Below are 23859 nucleotides of genomic sequence, written 5' to 3' on the forward strand. Positions count from 1 at the left end.
CACCATGGAATACTATGCAGCCATCAAAAAGGATGAGTTTGTGTTCTTTGTAGGGACATGGATGCAGCTGGAAACCATCATTCTTAGCAAACTATCACAAGAACAGAAAACCAAACACCGCATGTTCTCACTTATAGGTGGGAACTGAACAATGAGATCACTTGGACTCAGGAAGGGGAACATCACACACCGGGGCCTATCACAGGGAGGGGGGAGGGGGGAGGGATTGCATTGGGAGTTATACCTGATGTAAATGAGAAGTTGATGGGTGCTGACGAGTTGATGGGTGCAGCACAGCAACATGGCACAAGTATACATATGTAACAAACCTGCACGTTATGCTCATGTACCCTAGAACTTAAAGTATAATTAAAAAAAAAAATTTCCTTTGAAGAAAATCAAAATACTACCCTCTTCTAAAGAGAAAATCACACCATTGGTATTTTTACACGTCACATCAGTATTTTTAACCATTGAACAAAGCTATATACAATTCTGTACAGATCAGCAAATATAAGTTGTGCTTTTAAGTCAAGCTCCCATAGAAGTATGTATTATCACTGTTGGTTATAATTCGAGGATATATTTATAAATATATATTCCAAAGCATGATTTTATTTGTTCCCTTAGGTTTCATACAGAGAGAGGGAATTAGAAAATACTAACACTGTTAAATTGATGGTTAGAATATATCAGTAGAAGAAGTGAAGTAGTGTTATATTTATACAAAAAGATTATTGGGAAGGAGCTCAGGCTTGCCTTTTGGAAAAGTTTCAGTGACTGAGAAAGAAACACCATTTGGATAAAAGAAATTGGGAAGCAGAGAAACCTGAAGGAAGGTGGAGAAAGCAAGAAAAACCTGGATCTACTACCTCTCTTCAGAGCTACAAAGAGCTCCTGAAAGACTATGTAAAGTTAGAGACTCGACATCTCTGTGACTTTAGAGAACTATCAGAATAATTCATAGTTTGACTTTAGCTATTCTCTGTCCTTCAGGTGCACCTCAAACTTCAGCCACAAAAATTTTTCTCAAAATATTACCTAGTCACTTCGAAAAAACTCAAAAACACAGAAGGAAACTGGAATTCCCATAAGTCTCCCATCAAACATAGTTTTCATCACAAGAAATAATCCAGGATAAAAAAATAATAGCTAGGTCTGAACTACAATAAAAATATTAATTTTAAAGAGTGAAATTATATATATATATACACACACACACACACAACTCTTCTTGTTCTTAAACATCCATTTGTACAGTGAAAGTAAACATAAATTTAAACAAGAAAAAGTTAAACAGAAATTGAACTACTTTTAAAAATATCGATTTCAAATCTTATAATTGAATACATGTTCAATTATGTAACATAAATTTACTTACTCTAGGAATTCAGTAATGTATTTCCGACTACAGTTTGACCAGCTCCAAGGACTCATGTGAAAACTTAAAACAGGGGCCATTACATGATATTGTGTAACATTCATTTCTCTACATCTAGGAGTATCATCATGTTGAACACCAAGTCTAAAAATAAAAATAAACACTTAAAAGGAATATCAAAAGATGCATACAATATTAGTAACAGATCCTTTATAGTCACATTATAATACAATATAAAATATAGATAAATATGCTTATATCATAATTTGAACTCCATCTATGCATAAGGCCTTACAATGTTCATGTTTAGAAGTACCTGATGGCTGAGAAATATTATAGGCTGGTGATCTGGCATCTGAATCTACACAATCAAAATATTTGGACTCTGTTGCACCTCATCACAATATGGACCACAGCATTGATTAAAAAAAAAAGTTCCTGCAGGTTCGACATGGATATCCCATGTTGTGGATAGAGATGTGTGTGGATAGAGATTAGGTAAAGGTAATACCACACTAAATTCTAGACCATTGACTATGGCTACAATATCACAAGAACTTCGTGAATCCCCAATTCTCATCATTCTACAGTATCCATCTATTTTATCTGAAAGACCCTAAATACTATTTCAGGTCCATACTTCCTAAGTGATGCTCAACAGAACTACAATAATAAAAACATTCCTAAAGAGCAGTCAAATCTTCATGACTTAATTATTAAGTAATTAGCACGTCGGCAGCAGATCCTATACAATCTGGGGGGGAACTCAAGTATAAGCTCAAGTTTAAAAGGAACACTGAAACCACTTAATTCAGATCCTTGCCTGCTAAAATTTGTATTTAAACCATTTTTTAAATTAAACAACTTACCCATATACTAGAGACACCTAAAGAGTTTCTCAGGAAGAAAACAAATATCTAAGATGGTACTCTGCAAAAATAGTCTTCTACTGGTCAGCAGCCTTGAAAACCAGCACACAGTGCTACCCAGATGTTGCTGCACTACTTCTACTGTCCTCAGATATTCTGCTCATCCTATCCCCCTACTTCATAAACAACTTACAAAATAAAGTGTGTAGCTTGTTGATGATTATGAGATATAACCATGCAAAAAAGGAACTGAAGAGATGATCGTTTACTAAAAATTATCTCCATTTGAAATTATTATTCCCCTTGAATGTTCTAATGATATCTCAAGGCATGAATAGGAAATTAAATGTGGTCAAACTAACACAGGCAACTCTAGACTCAGGTCCTTATTAGCAGATAACAAAGAAACACCAGGAGTTCTGAGGGGTACATTTAGAATCTTTTTTCAGAGGATACATTTGTAGGGGTTTCTGATTTTCCATGGGAGCTCCAAGGGTATCATGAGAAATCACGGCCTCTATTCTTATAACATAGAACCCCAGCATATTTTTCAGTAATGCAGGAAAAGGTAAGAGAATCCCAAATTTTTATGAGTAACTATGGAAAAAGTGAAAACTTAAAAAAAAATCTTTTAGTAACTAAGAAATTCCCATGGGCAATATCCTCTGTTGGGGTACATTACTGAGAGCAAGAAATGAGTTGGTATTACAAATATTTGGGGGAGTCCCCCAGAACCAGGAGCCCATGCAGGCCCTCCCATAAAATGGTAGAGGACAGTACCTGGTCATATATAGGATAACAAGAGACAGAGGCCAGAAGTGCTTGTCATGTATCCAATACAGTAAAGGAAATAAAAGAATTCCCAAGTTCTAGTTCTTTGCTTAGTCTGTTGATCTGTGCAGCCTGTCTGACCTAACATAGATCACAAAAGAGCCAGAGTTAGCATTTCAGGGAAGAAAATTACACTAATAACATTTTATGAAGAAAAAAAGGTGCTAATTACTCAACTGAAGATGGAATTTCAGACATTCTGTGCAAAGATAAATAGAATGCACATCAAGGAGGTGACAGAAGGTACTTACGTGTGCCCAAGTTCATGGGCTATAGTAAAAGCAGAAATGAGTCCTTTTTCTTCATTAATAAAGCAGCTTTGTAAAGGATCACATATGGTACCTAAGTATGATAAACCTGAAAAATTTCACATTTGTATTTCATCAAAATGGAAAACACTACCAAAATCATAAAGTAAGAACTTAATTTTGAAGCATTTAACCATTGACGTTATTACTTAGAAAAGAATGCAGAATTGGCTGTTAATATTGAATGAATGTTTTAGAAAGTGAAAAAAAAGAGAATGGAATGATTTATCTGCAGTTGAAATCGTCTTTGCAAATTTTTGGAATCTTTTACTGAAGTAAATAATCCAAAAATGTAGAGTGAGCAAACAACTTTTTGAAATTTTTTTTTAAATGTTTTAAGAAGAAAAGAATATTTGCAGGAAGTACGAAGTGTTTTAACACATTAGTGTGGGTAGCAGGAAAGAGATTAAATGTGTTGATTGGTAATAGAAAAGCTAACAAGAGAAGAAAACGGCACGGAACTCTACAAATCAATGGAGTTTCTTTAATTTTTTAAGGTTTAAAGCAGTATACAAATATTCAATTACCATATGACATAAATGAAAAATATGTTAAGTGGTCAGAATAGTGTCTGGCATTTAATATATGTTAAATACAATAAAATGAATTTATAATATAAGCATTACTGCGGTCACTGAATAATTTTGTAACATTTCCGCAATAGGAAATGTATTGCAAATCAGGATCTGTTTAGTCCTGTATAAAGAATAACATGCAACTCAAATGTGCTGTTGAAAGATGAAGGTATGACCTGGCTGGACACCAAAGACAGCAATAATTATAGTTTATGCAGTCCTCTAAAAATAACATAGAATAAGACACTCAAAATAAATATTTATTAAAACAATCCATATTTCATCACCAATCATGTTAGTTTTTCATTTACTTATTTTTTAGATTAACATAATCCCATGATTTTGCTATTACTACCCTACAATTTGGTTGTAAATTTACCTGCTTTCATAGAACTCTTCCTTTCACCAAAAAAAAAAAAAAAAAAAAAAAAAAAAAAAAAGATTTTTTCATATATAAGATCATCAGTTTCTTGCTATAAAGCTTTTGCATTTAGAAATTTCTTAATATAGAATAAACCGACTTCCATTAGCTCCTAGTTTAGCTCTTCCCTGCTATTTCGTTTTTTATTCTTAGGAGTTAAAAACTTGAACATCTTCTTAGCATTTAAGGTAGATGTCCTAACAACTAGAACGTTTTCGTTGTGCTTTAAGAGAAATGGAAGTTAAACTGAGGAATCCAAATAAGCTGGGGAAAAGTCAAAAGATGAAGTTCATTACCAATAGTTTTTAACAAAAAGGAAAGATTTGCTCTCTTTCTGACCACACTGTCAAAAGGTATTGCTTCGGCCAGGTCCCTCTAGAAAACGAGCTTTTTCCTTACAACGAAGACTAAAATTAAGCAAGGAAAAAAATTTAAAAGAACAAAAAAGTTATTTCTCTGTAGAGAAATTATTTCCTCTGTAGAGTGTGAGGGAATTACTGGCTTCCTTAAGATTCTACAATTGATGCTTGCATGTTCAGTTTTTTAGTGAATCATCATCTTTTTATATGTTTCTCTTTTGTCAGGATAAGTTTAAGGGAAACACATTTCTTTCATGGACATTCTACAGTAGGATTTGTTAGTATTTTCAATTTGCCAAATTGTACAGTTCCAATATTTTCATTTTTAGCACTGTGCAGATATTTGGAACACAGTAATGAGTCCATTACCAACCAAACTTAATGTTTCATGCTTAAAGGTATATACATTTTAAACTGAACATGTTAGTCAAATAAGAGATTTGTAAAAATATGCATCAAATGTGATTAGAGACCAAGCTCAAATATTCCCGTAAGCAGGCAACACCAACAAAACTCAAAGTAAATGGTTAATATTATGGAAACATGCCGCTGGTTGATGGTTTGTGTCTAGACTCATTCAAGCTAATTCTGGATTCTCTAAAAGTCTAAAGATAGAATAAAGCAGCATGGGCCCAAGCTTGATACAGGTTCCCTGTGTTTGGAAATAAAAGAAGCTGCATACAGTCACCCAATCTAGCCATCCTGAAGAATGAGAATCATTCTGCAACATATTTTGCAAAACATGGTCAGGAACTGAGGCAACAATAAATGTAAATGGAGATATGATGGGAAATCTAGTAATTACTACCAACATTTTGTGTTTATCATTAAGAACTCTCCTTAGTTTGTTATTTTTACATATTTCAGATGAGAAAATAAAATACTAATACTTGCATTAATATAAGCTGTGTGGTCTTGTGCAAATTATTCATCCTCATCTATAAAATTATAATAACAGTTGTTCTAATATAGTATCTAATAGGAAGCATTCAAATACCTTAACTATCATTATCATCATTACTCTTGACTTAAGGGATAATAATGCTTTCATCATCATATTATATGTTTCTGAATGTCATTATAATTGATGTACATAGGAGTGGCAGAAAGCTATAAAACCATAACTGGGGACTAGAAGACCAACCATTTCTATAGGAACAGTTCAGAATGTCTAGCATTCAATCACTAAAAAAAGGTAAGAAATGACAAATACTCAGTAAAAGTTTGTACTACTTAAGTATAAAGATGGGACAACAGGATATAGATAATGCAAGAAATATATTCAATAGATTCTTGTTAAGTGATCTCATAAAATACACTTAACAAAGTCAGAGAATAGTTTGTAGGGAGGAAGAAATTCAGTCTGTTGTAAAAATTAGAGCAACAAGTGTCTATTTCTACAAGTGTGGAAGACTGGCATTTCTAAAGAATCCCTTAACATAAACTAGATATTTAATAAAAACTAAGTTTCGATTTATGCCTAGCTTACATGACTAGTGAGGACTATCAAGTCCAAACCTCAGTGATTTAGCACTCATATGTCTGTCTCTCTCTCTCTCTCTCTCTCTCTCTCTCAATATGCAAGCATGCAGGCATATGTACACACATACACACACATTCATACTTTTCAAATTCTAAGTGGTAAGCAATGAATAATAAGGATAGATGCTATTCTGAGGGCAAATACTGATAAAAATAATATTATCCAAAGAGTTAGAGCTTGCTAGAGGAAGCTTCAAGGTGGATGTGGATGTTGAGTTTTCTTCATTAAGCCAGGGACTCCAGTTATGAACACCCTTTGGATTTCAACAAGAAATAAAAATCTCTGGAAGAAAGCACACGCTTTTTGAGCTAGCAATTTTTCAATCCCATGGCTTAATATTAAATAAATATAAGCTCAAAATCAAAGACCATCAAATAAATAAAGAAGAGAACATATGTAAAAGCAGAAATAAGATGTATGGCTATCAAGTATTTCAGATGTGTGAATTTTCAGATACATAATATAAAAATCATTCCACATAAGATGTTTAAGAAAATGAAATTCAATTAAAAACATGAACAAATATTTTTTAAATGTAAACAAAATGAACAGGTAGATTTTTAATAAGAACTAAGTAGTATCTTTTACATTGAAAAATATATATATTTTAAAATATAAAATGTGAAGTTTGGGTGAAATACCAGATTAGACACAGCAAAAGAGAGAGCCAAATATACTAATTTATATTAGTTAAATGGAAATTAGAGCTGCTTGAATGAGGCAGGAAGAGAAAAAGAAGTGAAAGCATAGAAAACACAATAAGAAGACCTAATACAGATGGAGTAGAATCCCGCGGTGAAAATAGATTGAAGAATAGGATAAAATTCAAAAGAAAAAAATGAAAATTTTCCAAAATTGCTGAAAGATAAACAGTAGATACAGGACTCACAACATAGCCCAAGCAGGATAAATAAAAAGAAATATATCTATATTAGGATGAAGTTTTAATGAAACTGCTTTATATTCAAGACAAAGAGAAGATCTTATAAAAGACAGATCACCAAAAAAATCTACAACTAAACCCACTATAGATTTATCAATAGCAAAAGGCAGACACAACACCATCATATATTCAAAATATTGAGAGAAAATAACTGTCAACCTAGAATTGGTAACTAGAAAACTATATTTCAAAAATAAGAGTATTTGCCTGTTAAATCAGGAAACAACTGAAGCCTATGAGTTATTTTAGTAAATTATTGAATCAGAAAGAGTGGGTTGTGAGAACCCCCGACGTTGCAGCCAACTCAGACAGATGTGTAGGTACCCTGGGCACCTAATACTTGCAACTGCTGCCTGAAATAAGGATAGTTTTATAGGACTGAGTGCTTAAACCTGTGGAGTCTGACACAAACTCAAGGTATTAAATATCAGAAATGAATTGAATTGTAGAGTATTCAGTGTCTGGAGAGTTGAAGAACTGCTTGTTGGTGCGGAAATAACCCATATGTTTATTGTTAGTGACAACAGCTCAGACACACCAACTCTATTTTTTCTTTAGAAAGCACTATCAGAGATAAAGAGAGTCACTACACCGTTATAGAAGGTTCTATTCACTAAACTATATATCTAATAAGTTAGCCTTCAGCTAGATGAAGTAACTAATTGTGGTATTATGTGAAGAAAGTGATAGAGATATAATTCATGTTTCAATTAGTAATGTAATTAGTAAATACACAGTTGATCTGAATTACACAATTAGCAAATTTGATTTAACAGACAAATGCAGAACTCAGAGAATATATATTCTTTTTAAGTATACATGGAGTATTTTCTTAAATTGGTTACATAATAGATCATTAAGGAAACATCAAGATTTCAAAGAATATCAATAGATCACATTCTCCAGCCACAATAAAATTAAATTGCAAGTCAATAAACAAAAATAACAAGTCTCCACACGTTCAGAAATGTTTAAATTCATTTTTAAATAATTCATGAAGCAGCAAATAAATCATGATTGATTTTAAATATGTTTTACATACATTTAGAATTTTTAATGGCATGGAAAATACTAATAAAAACTTATGGGACCCAAAAAACTGATACCCTGAAGTAAGTTGATGGTCTTAAATAGCAAAATTATAAAAGAAGAAATCCTGGACATTAATCAGTTAAGCAATCAACTTACAAATAGAACAGCAGGAGTAAATTGAAAAACAAAACTACAAGAAAAATAACAAAGAGTAGACATTCATGAAGTAAAAATAAGACATAAAAAGCAAATAGTTGGTTCATTAAAAACACAAATGAAATAAACACTATTTCAGTGAATTGATCTATTAAAAAGGGGGCACAAACAATATCAAAAATAAATTGAGACACAGCTAGAGGGAGAAAGTTTAAAACAATAAGAAAATGTTATGAAAATAATTTAAGCTAACAAATGTTACTAGTAAAAGACATAGTCGAATATCTAGAAAGAATAACTTTTCAAATATATTTAAGAAGACATAAATAAAATCTGATTTCCACTGGAGAAACTCCATAAATGGTTAACCTTCCGCAAATAAATATGATGGCAAGTAAACGCAAATGGTTTTCTACGTGGGGCCTACCAACTGTTCAAATGTTGAAAGGATGTATCATTCCAATAGCACATAAAATCTTCTAAACTTGGGGAAAAAAGTAATACATCCTAACTCATTTTATAAGGTGAATGAAACCTTACAATCAAAATTAGAAAACTACACTAAAATAAAGGAAAATTACAGGTCATTTTCACTCCTGAAAATGTATGCATGAAATTAGCAAGTGGAATCTAGCAGTGTGGAGGGCGTAGAGAAGGAAAAGTCTTGTTCAAGGTTGATTTACCATTAGAAAAATCCATGCTGCAATAAACATGGAAATGCAAATGTTTCTTCATCATGCTGATTTCAATTCGTTTTGCTATATACCCAGGAGTGGGATTGCTATATCATATGGTAGTTCTATTTTCAGCTTTTTGAGAAATCTTCATACTCTTTTCCATAATGGCTGTAATAATTTACCAGCAACAGTGTACAACATAAGTATACATCAATGCATACGTAGATAAAGAAAATGTGGTATATACACATAATGGAACACAATTGAGCCTTTAAAAAAGAACATTCTATCATTTGCAACAGGATGGATGAACCTGTAGGGCATTATGCTCAGTGAATTAAGCCAGGCATAGAAAGACAAATATATGATCTCATTTACATGGAATCTAAAAAAGTTGAACTCTGATAAGTAGAGAGAAGAATGGTGGTTTCTGGATGCTGAGGGAGTGTGGGCAGATATTGGAGGTAGGGAATGGAGAAGTTCTTAGTCAAAAGGTACATCGTTTCAGTTAGACAGGAGGACAGTTAGACAGGAGAAATAAGTTTTTGTGATCTATTGCCACAAGAGGGTGATGATAGTTATAATAATGTATCATAATAACTAAGAAAGTACATTTCAGATGTCTCACCATAAAAAAGAATAATAGATATATTAATTAGCTTGATTTAATCATTCCACATTATCTATGTATATCAAAACACCACATTTTACCCCAAAAATGTATATAACTATGATTTGTCAATTAAAAAATAGTATTAATTTTAAAAATCTAGGGAATTCACCAGATTAACCCATTTATGCAGGAGGTTGCACATTTTTTTTGTCTGAAAAATCAGACCTTGGTGATGAACTTGAGCAGTAGGATATATATAACTTCCACAAAATTAGCGTTCCAATAATGGAACACTAGACATAAATGGGTTAAGATGAAATAATCATGTGATCATTTCACTATCTGCAGAAAAAACACTTAAGAAAATAAAACATATATCATTGTTTAAAAGACTCAGAAAACAAGGATAATAAATTTATCTGCTAAGAACCTATAACAAATATTTTTCTTAATGGTGAAACCTTAAAATATTCCTTTTAAAATCCAGAAAGGTCTCTTTATCTTTCTATAAGAGGTTTGTATCTTGTAGTAAGACAAGAAAAGCATTATAAGGATTAAAAAACAGGCAATATATTGCCATAATTCACAAACATAATTATTCACATAATAATCCAAAAGAATCTACAAGTGAAAATATGAGAATTAATTAAAGTGATGAATCAGGTGGCTGCATTTAAAAATCAACAAGCCAAATAATCTGTTGCATTTCTATGGACCAGCACCATAAAACATTTACTTTAACAATAGAAAATAAAAGTCTTTTTTTTTTTTTCCTCCAAGATGGCTAACTGGAGGTATTTTTGGCATGCCTCTCACACCTGGAAAGACAAAATAGTATGTGGAACTCACACAGTGAACTTTTTTCCAAGGAGCAACCCAGAAACTTAACCGAAAAATGGAAAGAAACCACAGACCCTTTGAAGGAAGCAATGGGCAACAGCCTACATCATGACCAGACGGAAAATGTAGCCTCCCAAGTATGAATGGGGGAGAGCCTGCCACCGTGAGACACACTCCCACAGGGGAGCCAGGAAATCCAGGCCACGTGGGGAAGGCGTTAACCCTACCCAGTGCTGCAGCTGATTTAGTGAGCAGTGGGGAATAAACAAGAAGGAGCAGCATCAGTGTGTGTACTCCCAGTCTCCAGCAGGGATGGAAGAAAGCCATTTCTGATCCTTTCTCACAGGGAACCTCACAAAAGTTGGCCAGCTAATTCAGGTAGTGGTAACAGGTTGAGAGAAGCTCCCAAATGAGGTTTGCAGTATAATCTCAAGTGGGAGCGAACCTCATTGGCCAGACCCGAGGAGCAAGCCTGAAGTGTGTTAACACCACGGGGGCAAGAGCTGGACACCTTTGCTTCATGGGCAGACAGGAAAGGGTGTGGCCTGAAAGCCACTCTGTCTCCATAAGGAAGGCTTATGGTCTGGGGCAGTTTTGAGTTCTAAAACAAGCTGCCTGAACCCCAGTTGGCTGCTGTTAGCAGATCATTGTGGGTGTTAAGACCTGCCTTGCAAGAGTGTGGGAGCTGAGTGGGGCTTACTGCCACCTCCCAGTGTAGATTCTTTTGTGTATCAGAGGCAACCATGCTCCTCCCTGGAACATTACTCTAGCAGCCAGGAAACTGTCCTCTGCTTCCCACCGGGGCTGCTGCTTGTGCCTACATGTGCGGAGCCAGAGCACAGACTTGCCTGACCCATCCCCAACCTAGCTTTGCCCCTCCACCTGCCCTGGTAGCACAACACAAAAGACAAGGACATTTGCGAGTTCCATGGCTCCATCCATTGCCTGAGATATCAGAGTACCTCCCCTAAGTAACATAAGGCAAGCACAAATTCCACTGCTACCACCATAACTGGTGTACTTTTGAAAGCACCATCTCCTAGCTGGTGTGCAACTGAACAGCCAGTTACAACATCTGTAAGTCCAATTTTCTCCCTCCTGGCTCAGGAAGGTGCCTACATCACCCTGGCTAACCAGGAGATCTTGAGTCTGTCCATGAGCCAGTACATCACTACTACAGCTGACTTTGAGAAAGCCAACACACTAAGGCTACTTAGAATGAAGGAAATCTCAGAGTCTACGTCACTCTCCTCCCACCTCCATCAGAGCTGGTACTGGTACCTGCTACTGGAAAACTGGAGGACGGGCCACATCTCTGGATCCCTTGAAGACATTGTCCAGCACCAACCTGGGGTGTGGCGGCGTCACTGGGCAGCTACACCCAAAGGAGCAGCAGGATTCACAGAAGCCTGGCTCTCAGGGACTGCTACTTCTAGGGGGAAGGGGAGTTTACCATATTAAGGAAGCACTCCGTGGGACAAAAGAAACCAGACTGGAGGCCATGAGTCCCTGAATTTTCCACCTGTGGGGAGTTTCAGCAGAGGCATAGGTACAGTTCTGAGCTCAGTGGGGAAAATCTGTAGCCCAACCCCAAGAGTTAAGCAGCCCTGGGGCTCATGAAGGGTCTTAGAGAAGGGGACTTCTCCCCCTCGCCATCTGTAGACAGCCTTTCTGGGGTGCTTCAGGGTGACAACATCCCCACAGGAGGAGCACCCTCCAGGTCCAGGTTTGCACAAGAGGTAGAGTCACAACCCCTTTCTAAATGGAATATGAGCATTCCTAAAAATGAAATGAGGTGTTTGTCTGATCTGAATAGCCAGAACATTGGGTCGGGAATGTGACTGGGTGGTGGATCGCTTTCCTGTTGGCTTGGAAGGAGAGTCATGGTGGCTCCTTCTCTTCCCCTTGAAAAGACCTCAGGGCAGCTTCTCCAGCCTGTTCTGTCAAGGCTGAGATGTCTGCCCAACACTGGGGTCTTGCATTTACTCAACTGCTTTAGCCACAGCCAGTTTTTACCCACAGGTACCTCTTACTGGCCTGAAGCATGAACTATTCAATCCAGTAAATAAAATACTGGGATAAAACACTTTTTACAGTGCACACCATGGGGCAACAAAATAAGCGTCATAAGACCTCTTCCATTCCAGCCGCACATAAGACAGTGAACCCACAGACCCATCAGATCACTATGACAACCAACATCTGAGAAACCCATTGCATGGATTTTCTATAACCGAAGAACTCATACTGAGTCCACCACTGAAAGCACCCAAAACCAAAGCTAGGTGACAATAAACTATGAACATTAAGGGCACATCCTCAATGGGGGAAAAGTGAAATTCTAAAAAAAAAAAAAACCCAGTTGAATCAAAATTAATACAAAAATAATTAGAAGAAATAGTCTACCCAAATGAGAAGGAGCCAGAAAAATAATTCTGGCAATATGCAAAACAGGGTTGTATAACATCCCAAAAGATCACACTAACTCTCCAGAAGTGGGTGTAAGCCAAAATGAAATATTTGAAATACCAGATAAAGAATCCAAAAGGTTGATTATTAAGTAACTCAAGGAGATACAATAGAAAGGTGAAAAAACAACATAGGATTTTTCAAAAATTCAGTATACAAATAAAAAATGTTCTAAAGAGATATTTTAAATTAAAAAAAATCAACTTCTGGAAATGAAAGGCACATTTAGGAAACTAGAAAATGCAGTGCAAATTTTAACAATCGACTAGAAGGAGTCTAACAATAGACTAGAAGGGATAATTTCAGAGCTCAACGACAAGACTTTCAAATTAACCAAATCAGACAAATTTTTTTTAAAAAGAATGAAAATAAATGAACAAAGTCTCCAAGAAATATGAGATTATGTAAAATGGCCAAACCTAGGAATTACAGGTGTTCCTAAGGGAGAAGAAAAATCAAAAAGTTTGTAAAATCTATTTTGGGAATAACTGAGGAAAACTTCCCTGGCCTTGCTAGAGATTTAGACATTCAGACACATTCAGACATTCAGAAACTCAAAGAACTCCTGAGAAAATCATTGCAAAAAGGATATCACCAAGGCTTACCATCATCAGGCTATCTAAAGTCAACATGTAGGAAAGAACCCCAAGGCCAGAGAGATTAACTACTGAATTCGATCAGACATTCAAACAAGAATTAGTATCAATTCTACTAAAACTATTACAAAAGATGAAGGAGGGAATCCTCCTTAACTTATTTTACAAAGCCAGTATTGCCCAGATACCAGTCAAGAAAGGACATAGCCAAAAAACAACAACAACAACAACAACAACAAAACCACTACTGAACAATATCCCTGATGAATATAGGTAGAAAAATCTTCAACAAAATACTAGCAAACTGAAGAGTGCATCGAAAAAATAACTCACCATGTTCAAAGAGGTTTAATTCTAGGAATGCAGGGATGATTCAACATACACAAGTCAATAAATGTGATTCATCACATAAACAGAATTAGAAACAAGAACCATATGATCATATCAATAGATTCAGAAAAAGAACTTGATAAAATCCAGCATTCCTCTATGATAAAAATTCTCAACAAACTAGGCATAGAAAGAATATATCTCAAAATAATAAAAGCCATATATGACAAACCCACAGCCACAATCATATTGAACAGGGAGAAGCTGAAAGCAATCTCCTTGAGAAGTGGAACAAGACAAAGATGCCCACTTTCACCACTTCTATTCAACATATTACTAGAAGTCTTAGCCAGAGCAGTCAGGCAAGAGAAAGAAATAAAGGGCATCCAAATTGGAAAAGAGGAAGTCAAATGATCTCTGTTCACTGATTATATGATGGTATACCTAGACCATCTTACAGACTCCTTCAAAAGACTCCTAGATCTGATAAATCAGTAAAGTCTTAGGTTTCCAAATCAGCATATACAAATCAGTATCACTGCTATACACCAAAAACAACCAAGCAGAGAATCAAATCAAGAACTCAAACCCTTTACAACAGTTGCAAAAAATAAAATAAAATACCTAAGAATACACTTAACCAAGGAGGTGGAAAATCGCAACAAGGAGAACTATAAAACACTGCTGAAAGAAAATATAGATGAATAATAAATGAAACAAACAGATACATCCCATGCTCATGGACTGGAAAAATCAGTATCATTGAAAATGACCATATTGCCAAGAAATCTACAGATTCAATGCATTTCTATCAAAATATCAATATCAGTTTTCAAAGAATTATAAAACAACAATTATAAAATTCATATAGAACCAAACAGGAGCCCAACAGCTAAGGCAATCCTAAGCAAAAAGAATAAACCTGGAAGCAACACATACACAACTTCAAGCTATACTACAAGGGTATAGTAACCAAAATGGTGTGGTACTGGTATAAAAGCAGACACATAGACCAATGGAACAGAATAGAAAACCCACAAATAAAGCCAAATACTTACAACTAACTGATTTTTGACAAAGCATACAAAAACATAAGTTGGAGAAAGAATACCCTATTTAATAAATGATGGTGGGAAAGTTGGATAGCCACATGTAGAAGAATGAAACTGGATCCCTATCTTTCACTTTATACAAAAATCAACTCAAGAGGGATTAAATACTTAAATCTAAGATTTGAACCCATAAAAATTCAAGAAGAAAACCAAGGAAAAACTCTTCTGGACATTGGCCTAGGCAAAGATTTATGACTAAGAACCCAAAAGCAAATGCAACAAAAACAAAAACAAAAAAGTGGAACCTGATTAAATTAAAAAGCTTCTGCAAAGCAAAAGAAATAATCATCAGAGTGAAAAGACAATGCAGAGTGGGAGAAAATATTTGCAAACAATGCATGTGACAAAGGACTAATATCCAGAATCTACAAGAAACTCAAGCAAATCGGCAAGAAAACAAATAATCCCATTAAAAAGTGAGCAAAGGACATGAGCAGATATTTCTCAAAGCAGATATACAATTGGCCAACAAACATGAAAAAATGCTCAACTTTACTGATCATCAGGAAAATGCAAATTAAAACTGCAATGAGATACGATCTTACCCCAACCAGAAAGGCCATTATTTATAAAGTCAAACAACAACAGATATTGGCATAGATGTGGTAAAAAAGAAATGCTAGTACACTGTGATAAGAATATAAATTAGTATAACCTCTGTGGAAAATAGTATAGAGATTTCTCAAAGAACTAAAAATAGATCTACCATTTGATCCAATAATCCCACTACTGGGTATATACCCAAAGGAACAGAAGTCACTATTTCAAAAAGACACCTGCACACATATGCTACCTCAGCACAATTCAGGACTGCAAAAATACCTAATTATCCATCAACTGATGAGTGGGCAAGAAAATGTGGTATGTGTACACCATGGATTACTACTCAGACACAAACAAAAAGAATGAAATATTGTCTTTTGTAGCAATTTGGATGGAACTGGAGGCATTATTCTAAGTGAAGTTACTCAAGAATCAAAAACCAAATACTGCATGTTCTCACGTATAAGTGGAAGCTAAGCTATGGGTATGTAAAGGCATACAGAGTGGTACAATGGACACTGGAAGCTCAGAAGAGGGAAGGGTGTGAGGGTGGGAGGGGGGTGAGGAGTGAAAAACTGAGTGAAAAACTGCCTATTAGGTACAATGTACACTACTCAAGTGATGGGTGCACTAAAATCTTAAGACTTCACCATGATATAATTAATCCATGTAACCAAAAACCACTTGCACCTCTGAAGCTGTTGAAATAAAAAAATTAACAAATTAAAAAATTAAAGTCTAGCAAAAGTTGTACATGACACATCGACAGAAAATAATTCTTGAATGACATTTTAAAAGTCTTACTTAAACAGACAGATAAATGTTTTGAGAACTTAACACGTTGATTCTAAAACTTCCATAGATGAACAAAAGTCCAAAAATAGCCAAAATATTCTTGAAGAAAATAAGCTGGTGGTATATACCCCACTGATTAATATTTATTATAGAACTATAAAAATGAAAATATTACGGAACTGATGCATGGATAAATAGCAAGTATGGTCCCATAAAATTGTGGCATGATGTTGCAGACTCAAGTGCATACTGAAATTTTATATATGACATTGCAGATTCTCAGAAAAAGAGAGGAATTATTCAATGTATAGTTTGGAAAATTGGTTATTCAAATAAAAAAAGATTATGAATGTAATTTCACAGTGAACTTCAAAGCAATTGTTTATTTTGAGGGTTAGAAGAAGGGTTTTTTTGTTTCTGTGTTGTTTTTTGAATCAGGTACAACTGATTTTTAAGAGTGGTTTAATTTGGGGAGTTGAGAGAGGGAAGGAAAGATGTTAAAAAGTAATGTTTAGATGAAAACAAAAGGTATGAATGTGGTTATAGAGTTCAGGTTTAACAAGGAAAATTTTTGGCTTTTTTTTAACCTATGTGTTATATGGTTAACCATCAAGGGATATAACAAGTTATTACAGCTTTTCCAAATACTAATCATATTGGTTTTAAGAAGTCTCCATAATCACATGTGGCATTTTCCCTTTATCTGTGGGAGTAGATGATGCAACCCACACAGTGACTTCGAACTTCTTTGATAGAATTTCCACCGCCTTGTTGAATTTCTCACTGTATTGCATACCTTGCCAAGTGTGAAATAATGAGTTTAGGAAAACTTCAAGACTACACATCATTTTGCATGAATAATACCCATTAGAGCTAAGGAGACTGACATGTTTTGTAGCATTTCCAGGTAAATGAAAATTTTATTGGCATTCACCATTTACTAGCTTTGTACAATATTATAAAGGTAGAAGCAAAATAGCAGCACATTGTGCTTGGCTTATAAGGATTGCTTTAACACCATTACGTTAAATAAACAATGTGCATAGTGTATTGGAAGTGCCAACTCTTGCAAATTTACAATACTTAAATATCCTTAACATTCTAATGTATTAAAAGTATAAAGAAAAAAGCTAAACAAGCATTTATAGTGATACTATGAAATCTCCAATAATTGTTTTGACTGTTGTCTTTGGCTCTTTAGTGCAACTTTTCCACATTGTAACTACTATATTGTATTGCTTTGTGTTTCCTATTTGTTATACATAACTTCAGAGCTAAGTACCAGTACACCAAGTACTGCAATCACCTTTCACTTATTGTACATGCAAAGTAACAGCATACAGTTTTGGTGATTAACAATATTCCTTTTTTTCTTTAATAAAGGATATTTATTTGAATTTTTAAAAGGAATAAAACTAAATCTCTACCTAATACGATATCAAAAAAAATTACCCCGATGGATTAGAGATTTAAATGTTAAAGGACAAATTTTAAAATATTTACAAGAAAACAGGGTATGTTTAGACCTTGAGTTACACAATGGTTTCTTAACGAAGAAACAAAAAAGCTAACGCTAAAAGAGTAGGTTTATAAATTCAGCTACATTTTATATTTTCACACATAAAAGAATGAAAACAAAGCAACAAACTGCTAAAAGGTATTTGTAATATGTATAAACCAAAAAGGGTTTGGTATCAGGAAGTTATAAAGAATACCTGAAAAGCAGTTAAGAAAGCAACAAATACCACACCACAAATATAGGCAATGTTTCTTTCATTTATTTCATTCCTTACAGAAAAAGAAATACAAATATATGAAAAGATGCTTGAATTCATTAGCAATCAGTGAAATGAAAATTCTAATGGTAATAAAATATATTACTTTTAGACTAAAAAAGATGAGAAATCTGAAGATACCCAGTATTTATAAAGATATAATCAAAAGGAATGTTTATTGATAAATGTATAAATTGGTATAACCACTTTAGAAAATAATTTGTCATATCTTATAAATGTGAATATTAGCTCACTTAATGGCACAGACATCTTAATCCTAGGGATATACCCTAGCTCTTCCAGTGAAGTTCATGACACAAGAAAGTAGAATCAGCCCAAATACACACTAATATGATATAGATATATAAACTGTAGATGAAATATTATATAACAGTGAAAATGCATGAACTTTGACTACAGAATTCAAAAATAAGCAAATTAATTTTTGTTTAGGAACACATATATGTGTAATAAAACCAAATGCTTTTTGTTTAGGAACATGTATGTATGTAATAAAACTATTTTTCAAGAGACAGAAGGAATTGGTAAACACAAAATTCATGCTATTGGCTACCTCATGGGGAAAAGCAGAGAGATGGAAAATGACTGAGCATAGACCACGCAATACTAGTGGCAAAGTTCTAACTTAGATCTAATGGTGAATTCATGGCTATTCATTTTTTTATTTCCCTTTAAACTGGCATATAGGTGATTATGTATTATTTCTCATGCACAGCATTTGATATTTAGTAATTTGCAAATAAATGTTAGTTCTTATTATTTTGTAAAATTTACAGCAGCAGAATGAAATAAGTGACAAGTGTAATAATTTATCAAGATAATTTTAATCAAAATCACTAAAATGGAAAATGGAAAAAAGCCTAAACATTATTTTAAATAATTCAATAAACAATTACATAAGCTAAACTTAATTGACAAAATAACTTACCTAATATGTTACATTTCTCTTTAGATGAACAAATGTCTTCCCTTAAAATAAAAGATTTATTTTGAAGCATTTTTGGAAAATGTTTTTACAACAAGCCAAAATAAAAACAAAGAAGCTTTAACTATGATATGACTACTACCACAAGCTAACTTCTAAAATCTAGTTCATATTAACCTCTCAAAAAGTCTAAACCTAGAGTAATACACCATTTGTCCACATCAATAAGCAATACGTACTATATAGTGAGTGTTGTAAATAGTTGAATCATTAACCAAGTTCAGTGAAAAACTTTCTTTTTTTTTTTTTTTTTTTTTTGAGACGGAGTCTCGCTCTGTCGCCCGGGCTGGAGTGCAGTGGCCGGATCTCAGCTCACTGCAAGCTCCGCCTCCCGGGTTCACGCCATTCTCCTGCCTCAGCCTCCCGAGTAGCTGGGACTACAGGCGCCCGCCACCTCGCCCGGCTAGTTTTTTTGTATTTTGTGGTAGAGACAGGGTTTCACCGTGTTAGCCAGGATGGTCTCGATCTCCTGACCTCGTGATCCGCCCGTCTCGGCCTCCCAAAGTGCTGGGATTACAGGCTTGAGCCACAGCACCCGGCCAAAACTTTCTATTTTTAATGTCTCTGCTTTTACTTACACAGTATATGTAATATAATTTACCCTCATGACGATTCAATGTCATCATGAGCTTCAGTTATCATTCTTTCATGCAAAATAATGGTGTTCTCAGATGTTACCAAGTTGCTTAATTTTTTTTTTTGCTTCTGCGTTACTTAGTCCATGGCCATTCAATTTGACAGTCCTTGTGTCTCCTTTCTAATCACCTCTTTCTCATAGCCCTTTCTTCCTCCCATATTTAATCTGCTATCTCCAATCTCTCTTGCTTGGCTTCTAACTACAGTCCAAGGAAGAACCATGGACTATATATAATATAATACTATGTATAAAATTAAATCAATTCTGCTTTGGTTTTGAAAAGAGATTAAAGTACAGTCATGCACTGCATAACATGTTTCAGTCAACAATAGACTGCATATATGACATCGGTCCTATAAGATCATAATACCATATTTACACTGTACCTTTTCTATGTTTAGATAGGTTTAGATACACAAATGCTTACCATTGTGTTACAAATTCCTATAATATTCAGTACAGTAACATGCTGTACAGGTTTGTAGCCTAGGACCACTAGGCTATACCATATTGCCTAGGTGTCTAATAGGCTACATTATCTAGGTTTGCATAAGTACACTCTATTATGTTTGCATAAAGACTAAATCACCTAATGATGCATTTCTTGGAATGTGTCCCCATCATTAAGCAACACATAACTGTACATGAACTACATGTTAGCTATTTTACATAGGCTAAAGCTTTTCGTTTTAGAATTCCAGACAGCTGAGATTTCTTTGAGTTTGATGCCTAAATAAAGGATTTCTTTGGTTAGTCAAACAAATATCAAACCTAGGATTTATATATTCTGGTAGTATCACTGTCGCTGAAACAAAGGTGTGAATTAACAATGTATAGTATTGCTTGTAAAATGAATAATAATTTTATAATAGCAGAAGCTGTTTTTCATACAAATAAGTAGGTTTGAGAACAACCCTAGCAAACGTAGCTTGGCAATTAAGGCAGGCATTAAGCATCAAAACAAGGAACAGATAAATAGATTTTTAAAAGCAAAGGGAGTCCAAAAAGTGGACAAACGAAAGAAGAAAGTTGTTCTTCTTTCCAAGCAACTGAAATACCAAGAAGGGAATGAACAAAACCTGCTCTCAGTTCCATAACTATGTTAATTTCTTAATTCTCTCATTCTGTCACTAATATCGTTAGGAAATTGTTTTGTTTAGATCAAACCATTACTCAGCAACCTGACATTGCTAATTTCCTAGAGAACTAACTAGTATTCTGGTTTAAAAGAACAAAAGAATGCTTTTATTCGATAGTTTCTTTTGTAGTACAAATTCTCGTAGAACACTTCTGTGTATTATTAACAAAGAATTAAGAAGAAGTATCAGTCATGCAGGAAGGAAGAATAAAGGATTGTATGGGAAAGATTATTTCTATAATCATACCTAGTGATAAGAATAGCAGCATCATGGTGGGAAGGGTGAACATCATCAACGTCATTCTGAGTTTGTTGCCATGAACAAAAGTTATTTAATGTGGTAGCACCATCAAAATTAATGACTGGCCCTTCCTATGCAAAATAAGCAATGCAATACTGTATCAAAATATTAATGTCCTCTTTTCCTTCCAAGTTTATCAGCATCTGCACAACTTATCAAATAGCATTCTCACAGGCAAATGAAGGAGTGACAGCATCTCTTCTTCATGTATTAACTACAACATATTTTAGCAATATCTAAAACGTGATCAAAACTGAATCTAATTCGATCTTCTTAATATAACCATCCAATATTTAGGAAAAACTTTTAAAAACTACTATATTTTAAATCCTCTGACATTAGGATTATAAAAATGAATACTAAAGTTTTTAATCTTTTATTTTTGACTTGTTTATTCGTTTTTCCTTTGCTCAGTTAAACACTGTTGTCATTCTATTTTATTTCCATCAAAACACATAAGGGTAATCTCATTCATTTTCAAATCAAGTCTTTAAAGCAAACTTTAAAAACATTTCATTTCTAATAAGAGTTCCATAATCTCTATGTATTGTCACTAAAAACTTACTACAACTAAGGTTACTAATTTTAGACCTGTTTCTTACCTCCTCGTGGTGAATCATAACTAATTTTACCACTACTATGTGTATAAAACTTCCAATACTTGGATCTTTGTAGATTGTTGCAACCTGCATGTAAAAAAATGTAGGATTAGTTGTTTAAAATGAATATTTCTTCTCAAAAGTAAGTTGAAATCAGTCACAGAGTATCAATTCTCCAATTGCACTGTACGTAGGAATCTTGGGATCTCTTAGAGTGCTTTAACAAATCCTCATGTTCACACCACGTCCCTTACCAAATAAATCAGAATCTGCAGGATTGAGACCCAGGCATCTTAAAGATTCTCAAAATTTGAGTATCTTAAACCTTGCTACTGAGACTGATCCATGGATCAGCAGCATCCACATAACCTAGAGCTGATATGAAACAGAATCTCAGGCCCCACCCTGGATTAATGATTCACAGTCTGCACTTTAACAAGATCTCAAGTGTTCTGAACACATGTTAGACTTTGGAACTGCTGTTATGGATGATTCAGCAAGAAATTCACTTCATTCTGTGTCATAATCCACAATTTACATGACTACAATATTCCATAAAAATATGTAAGTTTTACCTATTCTTTTCTGATAGTTCACCTAATCTTTCAGCCACAGTAGTATATTTCCAACTCCAAATATGATTATTATTTTTAAAGTTTAGCATTACCAGAATCCATAGAGACAGATCCATCTAGAATCATATAAACAGTCCTAGAAGAGGTCATGAGTCGCAACCTGGTCCTCAGTTTTCCAGGACCGGAGAATGTGAGGCACTCTGGATGGGCTCTGCATGGGCTCACTGATGATTCACTATCAAGGTGCCATCCCATTCACTAATTCATATTCTCTCCTTGTAGCCATTATAGAGGTTGCCACTGCAGTAGGAGTGTCTTTCATGGCCAATGCCTCTGCCTGGTACTTAATTAGAGACATACCTCACTCTGGATCTGGGCTACCTGTGCAAAGAAAACTGCTGCTAAACCCTAGATCACCTTCTTGTTGGCCACTGCCTAAGTCAAAGCAGCAATTGCTCCAGGGTGTGCTACTTCCCTCATTTGTTTAATAAATAAATGTTCAGTATCTACTCCTTGCTTTGTTGGCTACAGAAGCAGATATAGGGAAGAGAACAAAGGCCCTGACCTTGTGGAGCTTACAGTTTGTTAGAAGTATCACTACCGGGGTCCTCACTCTGTCAGTCAAAGCTGCTTCACCACAACATATAACATGACTGCTGTCAATGCCTCTTGTGCCAAATGGACTACTACCAGAACTAGAGCCAAAAGCGTCTTTAGAGCTGCTGACACTGTAGGGTCAGCATGAGCATAAATACATAGTCCAGCATCTGTACTACTGTTATGGCTGTGCAGTCTCAAATATTTACAGGTTTGTCATCTGAACCTATAGTGATGACTTTGGCTCTGGTAGTAGCATGTTTTGGCAAGAGTGGAGGTAGCCCCAGCGAGGTTGACAGTAAGTTAAGACAGGGATGGTCAGCTGATTGGCAAATTCAAGCAGGTCTGTTAGCAATGCAGTATTTCTCACTTTAAAATAGGAGCTGTGAATTTACAGTTGAATTTATAAATATTCATTTACATGCATTGTTTTAAAATACATCTACCATGGGGGAAAAAAGAAAGCACACCTGTAATTATGATTTTGGAGTTAAGCTTGATCCTGTGAGTTTAAAAATGGATGCTTTTCTAAGCCAAATTACAAGGTAAAAGATACACCTCAAAGGTATTTATAAAAGCTCTTTTTCCCCGATAAATGAAAAACAGCTGTGAAGACTTCTGTGTCTCAGAATAATATGCATATCCCATAGTCCAAGAAAAAAGAGCATATGCACTATGAGGTGTCTAACATGGCTAACTATTATATCCATTGTCCCAAGTATTTTGACTATGAATAAAAATCTGGATGTTATAGTATCAGCTATAAAATACATAACCACAAAAATACTTCCAGTTTTGGAAGGAAACAGATGCTGCATGTTTATTTAAAAGTGATAAA

At 34.6% G+C, this 23859-nt stretch overlaps 1 protein-coding gene across 1 annotated transcript in view; it reads right to left on the reverse strand.

Moving 5' to 3' along the window:
* ADAMTS20 (ADAM metallopeptidase with thrombospondin type 1 motif 20) overlaps window positions 1-23859 on the reverse strand; it is a 216070-nt gene that overhangs the window by 137749 nt on the left and 54462 nt on the right. Inside the window, 5 exon segments of the mRNA NM_001110539.3 lie at window positions 1382-1525; window positions 3333-3438; window positions 19118-19158; window positions 21197-21321; window positions 21853-21936. Coding sequence (NP_001104009.3) covers window positions 1382-1525; window positions 3333-3438; window positions 19118-19158; window positions 21197-21321; window positions 21853-21936 — 500 coding nt within the window.

This window comes from Macaca mulatta, chromosome 11 (assembly GCF_049350105.2).
Source record: "Macaca mulatta isolate MMU2019108-1 chromosome 11, T2T-MMU8v2.0, whole genome shotgun sequence".
NCBI classification, from domain to species: domain Eukaryota; kingdom Metazoa; phylum Chordata; class Mammalia; order Primates; family Cercopithecidae; genus Macaca; species Macaca mulatta.